Source organism: Podarcis cretensis (assembly GCF_951804945.1).
Source record: "Podarcis cretensis genome assembly, chromosome: 6".
Lineage (NCBI taxonomy): Eukaryota > Metazoa > Chordata > Lepidosauria > Squamata > Lacertidae > Podarcis > Podarcis cretensis.
In genome coordinates, this window is record NC_137175.1 from 6,908,452 (window position 1) to 6,920,224 (window position 11,773).

Consider the following 11,773-nt stretch of genomic DNA (forward strand, 5'->3'; position numbering starts at 1 on the left):
TTCCAGGGCGGGGCTTCCCCGCAAAGCGGAGAGCCCAAGCGCTTCTCCTTCTCCGAAGAACCCACCTGGGAATTCTAGTTACCGAAAGGGACTAGGGGCATGGTTTCCTCAGCGATCGTTCAAGACGATTGCCTTTCCTGTGGGTGGCCAAGAAGGGGAGCGAATGGACATGTGTGTGTTTCAGCTTCTCCTTCGTACCTCAGGAAGTGATCGCATAGCAATAACCTGCAAGAGAAGTCAAGAACTGGTATTTCCCCCTCCCGGTCCCAAAACCCACCTCCTTCCTTCCAGATTTGTTTCTGGGGACTATAATGTCATTCGGCCTTTATAAGGCCATTTCCTGACATAGTCATTTGAAGGGATATACACAGGATGTTTCCTATTTCTTTACAAAGCTGGGGGTTGGAGGGGGGAGCAAACGCCAACCATTCTGGCTCCAATCAGATGCCCCAACCATGGCAAAGGGCCAGTCCTCCTGTTTTGCTGGTGATGTAACTTTCCCCTTCTCAATCCTTTACCTCCCTTGGCCCTGTTAACGGGCTGCAAATGGAAACGAAATTTGTCACCCGTCATTTTGACTGGAACCTGCCTCCAAATCGGTATTTGAAAACTAAAGTGTGCTTTGCAAGTGTTGAAAACCCAATCCTTTACACCGATGGAGTTTTCCTTTTAAAACTTCTCTAAAGTGAGTACGGTTGGTTTAAAGATCACCCCCCCCCCCGCCACTCAACATCTTTTTGCCAACAGCAACAATAAGAGAGAAAGAGAAAGAAAGGGGACTCATAAAAAATAAAATAAAAACCTTCCTTGGCGAAGAAAAAATCTGTTTTAAATCATCTCCATCATTCAATGAACAGATGTCATTAGCATTTTTCTGCAATGGACTGACATTTTCCTTTCTAGATATATTCTAAGCACATTCACGGGGGCTTTAAAAAAAAAAAGCCAATGTGTAGCTTGATTAATTGGATGGGGTTAAAATATGACAAAGAAGGAGTGGAAATATTTCGGGCAAAAGAAGAAAGAAAGGAAGAAAATCTACTTCAAGGGGCTGTTTTGGAACCGGAGTTTTAGCATACATTGTGTACAAAAACACAGCAGAAATATGGAGGGAGAGAACAGAGTGAGGATTGGTAATAACGAATAAGGTCATTGTGAAAAATTCACAAGGTAAAAATGGCTAACTGCTTTGCCCAATGGAAGCGCCAAAAGAAAGGCAAACCGCCCATCAGGCGACAGAGAGCTGTCTTGGGAAACATCTTGCAACATCAAAGACAGCGTAGCCCAAGTGAAATTAAGTTTGCATTGCTATGGAATTAAGTTCTATTGATCGGAACTTAATTGCCCATTCCCCAGAGTGTTTTCATGAGCAACAGCAAGCCCTGTTCCTTGAATTCCCTGTCTTTGGAAACTGGATGAAAGCACCACATGAACCAAGAATCTACAGCTGATTTTTGAAAAAGAGCTTTCTTCTCCATATACAGCATTAGCGGTGATGATGAGCAAGTGAAGCACAGGAGACTGAAATAATAATGCTCAAAGACATTTCTGTGCCAGAGAAACAATGTGCTCGAAACGGGGGACATGCGTCCTCCAGTGCAGATGATGTGATGAGATCTTAAGCTAGCACTGCAAACAATCACAATAATGTTTAGGACAGGGAAGAGGCTGGGTGGGAAACCAACTGGCTGCGACCCAAGCCCTTTGACGTCACCGTCTTATGTGTCAGGCTGTAAACAAAGCATCAGAACACATGCGAGGAGCCATATTAGCACGGCGAAATCAACAGAGCTAAGCAGGTTTTTAATATTATTCCCAGTTTCTGCAGGCTCCAACGTGCAAATGCAGAGCCCCTTTAGCGCAGCTTGTGCGCAGTTGTGTTAACGAAACCCAAAAAACCACACACAGACATGTCAAGAAAAGGATATCACGTCGTTTTATTAGAGAACTGAGGGTTGTTCCCCGCTTCCTCAAATCTGAGAACAGATGGCACGTCTGACCAAACACATCGGCAGCTTACACAACATTGGGAAAACAGGCACGTACGCTGGATTGCATTGGCAACTGAGCCTGGATCAAACCCACTCTCTCCTATCTTTCCTATAGAGAAGGCCTTTCCCCTCACACACAAACACACCCTTGCCCAGTGCTTAGTGGGAGGTGTTCCCTTGAAACCAATGCGCAGTCTAAACAGGATTTGAGTGCCAGAGAAATCTGGAAATGGTTGGGGACAACATTTATTGGGGGGGAGAAACATGTGTTCACATAGCAAGCACATGAGAGCCAAGAAATTAGGAAAATATGTCTTAACAATTAACCAGCCAGCAACATTATTTGGGGCGGTCTTCTGCACAAACTCTAGCAGGGTCCTTGTGTAGCTGCCAATTCATTTCGACGGGGTATTATACAGATTCCCCCCCCCACACACACACACATACCATGGGATCGAGTCTCCTTGGTCTCGTGGCTTTCGAAAATGCTCTCCTTATCCCCCCAAAATTCCAGAAAATTGTTGCACACGATTTTACGACTTCAAACTGTCCCTCTCTCCTCTGTTCTTTAGATTTGTTTTAATTCGGTTGCTACATAAATGCTTTCCGTGACACAGATACCCTTTGATTTATTACCAAAAGAGACAGAAAAGACATTCGGTAGTATAAAATGCCTGAACAAATTAAATATCATTTATAGATAGATAGATAAGATATAAAAAAGACTTAGTAAAAATATAGTCCTATGGTTCAAATGAAAGATAATAATCTTGATACAGTGAAAAATGTGCCTGTTTGGCACCCCTAAACTAGTCTCTGTCCCATAACAATCATTGCAAAAGAATCACTCCCGGTTTTGAACACCTTATTAGGGCTCATCCTTACTCACACACACACCCCACGCTTTCTAGGCATAGGGTTGAACTTTCCCAGTCCATTTCAGAGTGCTTTTCTTTCTTTCTTTCTCTCTTTCTCTCTTTCTCTCTTTCTTTCACCCATCTGCTTTCCCTCCCAAAATTGGATCCATACTGCTGATTAGGAGCAAATGGCAATTCGGGTTTTCTGCAAATTGCCATTTGCTCTGATTCAGTGGTAAAGAGCGGGTTTTCGCAGGGAAAGCAAAAATAATATTAATAAAAAGCTGTTGGACACAGACCTGGAAAGTGTGGACCTCTGCTTAGGAATGCGGAGCGTAGGTCAGTGTGGATAAGCCCTGACCTGCTTCTTAAGCCTTAATAACCTAACTCTGAAAATGCTGGTTCTCCAGGCATGGCGTAGACCTTGGGGAAAGTGGAAGGCTGGAAGTTACACCTCCATCCTGAAAACAGGGGCTGCAGTGGCTCAGCATCAAAGCATCTGCTTGCATGAAAAAAGGTCCCAGGTGTAACTGCCTGCATTCCCAGGCAGAGGCTTCCCCTCTGAAACCCAGTCAACATGGGCAGTACTGAGATGGGCCAGTAGTCTGATTTGGTCTGAAGCAGCTGCCTGTTTCGGGAAGGGCCGTAAGCCAGTGGCAGAACATCTGCTTTGCAAGACAATGGTCCCGGTTTCAGTCCTGGGTGCCACCAGCTCACAGGATCACAGAGGAGCGGGGAAAGATTCTTGCCCTGAGCCCTTGAATTACGGCCACCAGTCAGAGATGGCAGTGGGCTAGTGGCTCGGATCTCACATGGCAACTTCAAATGCACCTCCACCCCAATGCTTCCATCAGTGTGATTGCAAAGAGCATGGGTTTACATGCGCAAAGCTTAGCAGAGCTGCTTCAATGGCATTTACGCAGAGGTTCACAGGGAAGCTGAGTCGAAGCAGCTTCTGTGAGCTTTCTGATAGGGATGCTTGGAATTACTTGAAATTATATGAAAAAGCATCCGGGGGAAATTAACTCGAGAATGGATTTCTAAAATACTTGGAAGCTCCTGAAATCAGTGGGTTGGCTTTGAAGTGAACGGGCACAATCTGGGTAAAGCTATGCCAGCCTAAAAGGACCATCTGCCAATTTTATTTTATTTTTATGGCTTTTTCAAGCCTTTCCCTTCATCACACTTGCATACCACTTTAACCAGTCTTAAAACCCTCCCTCGTCACAATTTGGCTACTTCCCTGCCTTGATGCCCATCCCCTTTTATGGAAGGTCTCAAACCGCACTGCCATCAGTGCTTCCCCCTCCTGCAAAAGCCAGTTCAATCCAACCTGTTTTAGGCATGACTATAGCTTTACCCCACGACGGTGCCCTCGGGGTGCAACGCAGAAGCGTGACAGTGAAAGGATTTATTTATTTATTTTGCCATGTGCTCTGTTGGGTTGCAGACTGCCCACTCGCCACCAGATCCCAGCATGTTCTAGGACTTCAAATCAGACAGCTTGCAATTCAGCTCTGGGTCAGGCGGCTAGCCTGCTTTAGAAGAACGACAAACCTTGCTTCACTGCTAAAAAAACAACCCAGATGTCGAGAGCCACTGATCCCCCCCACCCTGCTTCCCCAGTTACGCAGACTTACAGTACAGACATCTTAAACACTGGAAGAGATCAAATGCACCGGAGAACCAGGCTCCTGAACTGTTCCCAGCAATCCAGAGGGAAAGGATTTCAGCATCTTGAGGCTTGTCATGTTATAATGCTGCAGGCACGAGGAAAAGCTGCACCCACGGTAATTCCCTCTGGGGCAATAAAAGGTCCATATAAACTGTCCGCCCTCACAAATTTCGGCACCCTATGAATTCAGTTTCCTTCTGCTTTGCAACAGTCTATCTCGTTGTGCTACATAGCAATACAGTATATCAGTGGTTCAGCATTATTATTTTTAAAAACAAAAAACCCAAGCAATGCATTTAATGAGATAATCTAAATATTGCAGTGTTGACAGGCAAGGGGAGAGGGTTTGGAAGGCTGATGCAAAAGAAGGCACTTGTGGGGATATATAGGTGGGCACTGTTATCTCAGCTAGATGAATGTCGGGTCTTGCAGAGGGACTCTGAGATGATTTGCACATTAAGCTGAACAAGGAAGAGGGCAGGGTCCCGTGTTTTGGCCCCCCAACCCAGTGGTTCAGCTAAAAATGTGCAAGGCAGGGGATCTAAGGGCTCTTTCACACAGAGCAAAGTCGAGCCGGCCACATCCAGTCCCTTGCTCCCAGATGAGCACGATGCACACATGTCTGCTCCGCAAACACATCTGTGACATGCACACGTCACACACGCTCTGCAGCACGGGAGAGAATGAAAAATCCTGAAGTGACACTGATGGGTTTATGCTGAATGACCTTCAGTGGACACTAATAATAATAATAATAATAAATCTGTTTAAGTGTGAAGAGGCCCTTAAATGCAGAAAACTCCACAAGCTTCAGGGGTGAGGGTCCCAAGCAACAGTAGAAGGGCAAATAGTTTCTCTGCAGTAATTCTCCGCAGCAACAGTTTCAAAGTTCCTGCAGATGTTTTCAGCTCACTCCTCGGCAGATTGGCACTTGTTTCTCAAAGGACGGGCACATTAGCTGAGCTGGGCTGTCTCTCAGCAGGTAAGAATAAATTTGTTAGAAGGACAATGTGCCCCACAGGGATGGGAAACCAAGCTGCTCTCATTTGGAGCAAACAAAAAAAGAGGTTAGCACCTGCGCATTATGCCTTTCCCTAAGGGTACGTGTAGGTTTTGAGCTTCTGTCAAATTCATACTGGTTTAACCGGCACAGCTTCGCTCAAAGGGTCCTGGGAATTGTGGGTAGGAGACGGAATTCAGGTACAAGATCCCATGGTTCCCCCTTGCAGGTTCCCAGGGTTCCCTGGGGGGAAGGGAAATGACGGTTAAACTGGGCTCAGCCTTGAACCCCTCTCCCCTTGCTGAACACACAAGCGCAGCCCTACCCAGTGATACAGGTGCTGTAATAGACAGCGCTGCTGGCATCGGACAGGGCTGATATCAAGCTGCTCTCCTCGCAGGAGAGGCTCCGTGGAGTCACTTTGGACACGGAGACATGGTAGGCAAACCCCGAAGGATCGGGACGAGTCCTGCTCATATTCAAATACTGGTCAAACTCGTTGCGGTCCACTTCTGTCCAGAGCTCGTTGGGGTTCAAGTGCTCCACGCCGTCGAGGTGGTGAGATTCGGGCGGCGGGGAGAGCTGGCCCAGGTGGGCAGAAAGCCCGTTGGCGGCTCCGGCGCATAGTTGGTTGTAGTACATACCAGGTGGGTGGGGAGTCCTCATGGCATCAGCCAGGTGAGGTGGGTTCTGCGGGTAGCCCATGGGCATGTTTCTCCCCAGGTTTTTCTCCGGGGTAAACTCCATCTGGGGAGGTGGAGGAGGAGGAGGAGGGTGGTGGTGGTAGCCTCGGAAGGACATCACGCCACAGTCGTCCTGCATGTGTGGAGGGAAAAAGGCAGGCTCTGTCTGCTCCAAGACATCCAGAGGAGACATCTCAGGGGTTGGCAAGCCGTAGTTCTCCATATCAGAGCTCACCGAGCGGAGTTCTCTGAAGTGGTTGAGCGGAGGAGGCTGGGCATGGCCCGGGTGCCCGATGGCGCCACCAGCCCGGTGGTTCATGGCAAAGCCGTCACTGCAAGGCTGGGAGAGATTGTGCAGAAGGATGTTGGGCTCCATCCTCTTGATTTTCTTGGCTTGCTTCTTCCTCCTGGGGCGGTACTTGTAGTTGGGGTGGTCCTGCAGGTGCTGGATCCTCAGCCTCTCTGCCTCTTCCACAAAGGGGCGCTTGTCGTTGGCGCTGAGTGCTTTCCACGACTGGCCTGGAGGGGGTCCGGAAAGGAAAAACACAGGCGTGAAGCTACAGCAGAAACAGGGGAGAATTAATGGCTCCGGCAGATCAAGGGTTCGAGTCCTTCACCTGCTTCAGAAGCCCAAACTATTGCTCACGTAATAATTGCAGCATACAAAGGCCGTTAAACAATATGCAGTATTTGCATTAATGCATGGGTAGGCAAACTAAGGCGTGGGGGCCGGATTCGGCCCAATCGGCTTCTCAATCCAGCCTGCGGACTCAGCGTGTTTTTACCTAAGTAGAATGTGTGCTTTAATTTAAAATGCATCTCTGGGTTATTTGTGGGGCATAGGAATTCGTTCATTTTTCCCCCTTCAAAATATAGTCCAGCCCCCCGCAAGATCTGAGGGACAGTGGACCGGCCCCTTGCTGAAAAAGTCTGCTAACCCCTGAATTAACGTATCTCACATTGGGAAGGAGGATGCTGTTGTTGTTTTTAAACCATACATGTCCAATCACCAAAAGGTCATCTTGTCAGCCCCTGTCCACCTTGGGGACATTAGATTCCAGTTTTTTCACCATGTGTCTTAACCATGCCAGACCCGAGAGAGAGAGAGAGAGAGAGAGAGAGAGAGAGAGAGAGAGAGAGAAACGAACAAACAAACAAACAAACAGAGAGAGAGTATGCCAAGAAGGTACAGTAGATCCTCTGGGAGATCATAGCTCCAAGTCCCTGATATGTTCGTGATCTCTTGGTATGATCCATGAGAAGAACCCCAAAAACCACAAAAACATTATTAAGACCATCCAAGATGTCACAAGATGGTGAGCTATCTCATCAGCCTGGATGCCAAGTAAAATAGGGTGTGGGGAAGGCGATCAAGCTTATCATCCAGTCCGATGGAGAGTTTTGGAGAACCTGAGAGTGCATTCACTATTCTGGAACGTTTTCATGGGTTCTGATAAAGTTACCACTTGATGTGATGGAGATTCCACTTCGACTAGAAACATCTCTGTCTTTCCCTGCTCTTCCTTACTTGCTCTCACACACAAACACACACTCACAAGGTAGTTAAAGAGGGGGAAAACCAAAGTGCAGATTTTTGATAAGAGTGCATTATTTTGCTTTCACACAGCCATAGTGATGGCAGCTTCTTTGCAAGTGATTTTTTGTATTACTCTTGTCTACTCTGAAATGCAAATGTGATACCCACATTGCAGAACAATAGGGCTCTCTCCCACATTCCTTCCCATAGTAATTAACGTCCATACATGACATATATGGCTAGAGGACCCTGGACACTTTGCAAGGGGATGGCTAGCTAAGGTATATAATATATGAAATTATTTTTAAGGAGCCTGCCTCTCTCGTTTCTAGATAGGTGTTCAGGAAAGGGTGGGGGAATAAGAGAACTAATGAGTTCTTTTTTCCTTGACCGCTTCCAAGGACAAGGGGAAATGGCATTTTGTCTGGGCGGTATCCAATGTGCTTAGTCTGTTAGTGCAAGGATTTTCGCTTGTGCAACAGAACTCCCCTATCTTGTCCCCTCAGTGCACATCCTGTGCCCTCTCCAAATCTACCCCAGTGGATTGGGAGAACCCCCAAAACAAATTTGAGGGAGGAAGTTCCATTGTGAAAGCATCCATGCTTGAACAAATGGAACAAGTTACTTAACCCCTTTCCATTCTATTTGTTGCAAATTTGATAATCACTTTTTATTCTGTGTAATAAGAAATTTTTGATGGATTTGACCATGGTTTTACTGCAGATGTAGCGACTGCTGTTTAGCTTTGTACTGAACTCAGTACAGATGCAAAACACCCTGCCCAGGGCTGAGGTCAGAAGAAACCAGTTCTGGCTTTCTGCAATAGAAGCTGCAGTGCATAGTGCTGATTGCCCAGTGCTTGTAATGTCACAAACACTCCCCCCAACAAACCCTACAGCCCTTTTGCGTCCCTCTAGATACTTTATTTCAACCAAGTCAAACAAATGCATGCCGACACATGAATGCTGCACTATCTCTCTATTCCTCATAATAGCCTATCCTTCAATAAAATTAGCACAAGAAGCTTGTGGTTTGTTGTTGTGAATGAGTCGATTTGCTCTTACCTTGCAATAAGGCGTGGGGGGGTGGGGAAGGGCCATAGCTCAATGAGAGAGCATCTGCCTCACATGCAGAATGCCCCAAGTTCAATCCCTGGCATTTCCAGATAGGGCTAGGAGAGACCCCCCCCCAAAGTCCTGGATAGCTGCTGCCAGTCTGTGTAGACAGTACTGAGATAGATGGACCAATGATTCAGGATGTGGCAGCTTCCTACGTTGTATAAATTTGGGTTTGTGGTAGAAATGTGATAGACCGACCGTTACCTTTTGTATCTCGGGTTCTTGGGGACCCTTCTAAGTGCAATCTTCTTCCCACTCTCTGCTTATGTGTGTGTCCCTGCATCCCTCCCCATACACACCTCTCAAATGAAGATGAAATGTCCTGCATTATCAGACAAAGCGACAGAAGCCAAAAAGCTTCTAAATGTGTTCATCTTTCAGGGTCTCTTATCACTCACTGACTGTGGATCTTTTTATCCCGAAGAAGTGAAATTAGTAAAAGGGTGCAAAGGGAAAATATTCTTCTAGTCTTTGAACTGTATCCTTTCGGGAGAAGAGGGGACTGAGAGCAACGTTTCATAGAATAACACCCAATGCATTTCAGTTTTAAAACCACACGCTTGGCCAGAATGCACATTGGATTTAAGAATGACTGTCTTTGGCTGCTTTCTCAGCTTTGTGAGAAACATTTGCAAGCGTGTGCAGTAATAGTGCAAGAGGGAAGTGATCTGTCCATGTGCTCCCCTGCTGTAGGTGCAGCAGATGGGTAAATTATCTGGATAAAAGTCACAATCCTATAGCCCTTTATCTGGGAATAAGCCACACTTCAACTGACTTCTGGGTACACATGTGCAGGATTGTACCGCGAATGACCTGCAGAGAGGGGCTCATGAGAAAGGTTGCACCATAAGAGAGAGAGCTTCCTCAAAATAAATTTAAAAAGACAGAGCTTCCTTCCTCATGGCTGCTACTCTCCCCTCTCCCAAACTCCTTTTTGACCCTTACAAGAACTGCACTGTTCAGACTGATGTCCCCACAGAGCCCACCAGCAGAACAAAAGGCAGCAGCCACCTCTCTTCCTGTTTGCCCCCAGCCTCCAATCTTACTCCAAGGTAAACTGCCTTGGAACATGCAAGCTCCATTTCTCAGGTATGGCCAATAAGTGGAACCTGCAATAAAATTTTGCAGTGTGTGTGAGAGAGCTAGAGAGAGGTGCCTCTGCTCAGGAGTCTAGATTGCTAGTTATGTCTTCCTCTAGGATAGTTCCCACTCCAGTTGTCAACCCCCCCCACCCCCAAACCCTCAGCATCCCATTGCTACTGAGCATGCTTGGTCTTCGGGGGGTCTTTTCTGGAGGGCCCCCATTATAGGTTGCCAAAAAGGATTTCTGCAAACCCCTTCAACACCTGAGTGTGCTCTCAGAGGGAGGGAGAAGCCTTTCAAGCCTGACTAAGGGGGGGGAGGCTGCCCCCCTAAATAAATAAAAATCAACAAAAATACTTAACTAACTGAGGTGCTGTTCCCCTAATATTCCGCTTCCCTATGAATCTGTCCAAAGCCACTTTAGCTCCTGGTGCTCATCACCCCCACATCTGGTGGCAATGAGTCCCACAGTGCGCTCACACACCCCGCTTACCCAGCATCTTGCTCAGCACCGCGTTGTGCAGGTCCGGATTCTGCTGGGCCAGCCGCTTCCTCTCGTCCTTGGCCCACACCATGAAGGCGTTCATGGGGCGCCGGATGCGGGAATCCTCGGTGCTCTTGCCGTCGGACGGACGGCCCGAGCCGGCGCCGTAGCCATAGCCGGCGTCGGGGCTGGGAGAACGGCTCGAGGCAGCCGAGGTGCCCAAGAGCGCGCCGCCGGGGTCGCCTCCCCCGATGGGCGCCGCTGCGCCTGGGCGAAATCCGAAGGCCGGCTCCGGGCTGGGGGTCCGGCTGGAGACGGCGGGCTCGGCGGCCCGGCTGTGCTGCGCGAAGGCGCGCCCGGGATCAGAGGCAGCGGCGGCGGGAGGAGGTGGAGGCGGCGGAGGCGGAGGCGGCGGTGGCGCAGCGGCTGCTCCCGCGACGGCTCCCCATGAAAAGTCGCCTCTGGCTTGGGATATCTCCTCTCTACAGAAACTAGGCTCAGATATATTCATTCCAGCTAGACGGACCTTTTGGGATCACAAGGCGAGCAGAAAAAGAAAAGAAAAAAACGGACAAGAAGAGAATCGGGTTCCCTTCTCCAAGGAAAGAAGACGACGCGAGCGAAGGGAATCAGCGGCTCGAAATGCGCAAAGGAACCAGAGAAGAAGGCAGGATTCGGCCCGAGCTAAGGGCTGGCTTGGTTCGCCCCCTCCAAAAAAAGGAGGACAAGAGCACGCGCTGGAAAGGATGCTCCCGTCGGAGGGGCCACATTATAAAGGCTGCGCTTCCCATCTGAGGGAGGGAGACGGCAAAGGAGGAGGGGTTAGACGGGCCCGCTAGGAACACCCCCGACGGAGGAGGGCGATGGACGCGCCGTTTCATTCTGCGCTCCCCCCTCCCGGCAAAGGAAATCGGGAAAATTGCTTCCCGCTCCCCCGACTTTCCTCTACCTCCTGTCGGATTAAGTGGCGGGGAGGCAATTCCGTTTGCGCAAACCTCAGGCGCGCAGCAGCGCCTCCTCCCAGCTAGCCGGACGCAAATGTCCCCCCCGCGAAGTGGGCGACAGGGATTTTTTTGGGTGCCGCTGGCCGGGGGGTGGGGAGAGAGGGGGTGGTTTGTTTAGCCTTGCTTTGATTTCCTAACATCCCCATTTTTTATGTGTACAATCCCTTTCTGCACACGCACGCTTTGGAAAAGAATTAAAGCCGCAGCCAAATAAAGTTGGCTCCTAGGCGCACGTGGTCGAGGCAAACGCTGCAAGAGAGCGTCGGGAGGGGTCCCTTTGCGTGGAGAAAGCCTCGCTTGGGTGGGGGTGATTCTCAGTGCAGGTGGGGGGGAAAGAGGAG

At 48.7% G+C, this 11,773-nt stretch overlaps 1 protein-coding gene across 1 annotated transcript; it reads right to left on the reverse strand.

The window, feature by feature from the left end:
• Window positions 1-1,918: 1,918 nt before the first annotated feature.
• SOX18 (SRY-box transcription factor 18) lies at window positions 1,919-11,255 on the reverse strand. The gene is made up of 2 exons (XM_079980715.1): window positions 10,438-11,255; window positions 1,919-6,725 (listed from the first exon to the last, which is right to left on the reverse strand). Exons 1-2 carry the CDS (start codon window positions 10,937-10,939, stop codon window positions 5,845-5,847), a joined length of 1,383 nt encoding a protein of 460 aa, XP_079836841.1. The 5' UTR covers window positions 10,940-11,255; the 3' UTR covers window positions 1,919-5,844.
• Window positions 11,256-11,773: the final 518 nt, after the last annotated feature.

Coding starts and splice junctions, on each gene's coding strand:
- SOX18 (XM_079980715.1), bottom strand. CDS start 10,939: ATGAATATATCTGAGCCTAGTTTCTGTAGAGAGGAGATATCCCAAGCC. Junction 6,726..10,437: donor GGTGCTGAGCAAGATGCTGG/GTAAGCGGGGTG, acceptor GACCCCCTCCAG/GCCAGTCGTGGAAAGCACTC.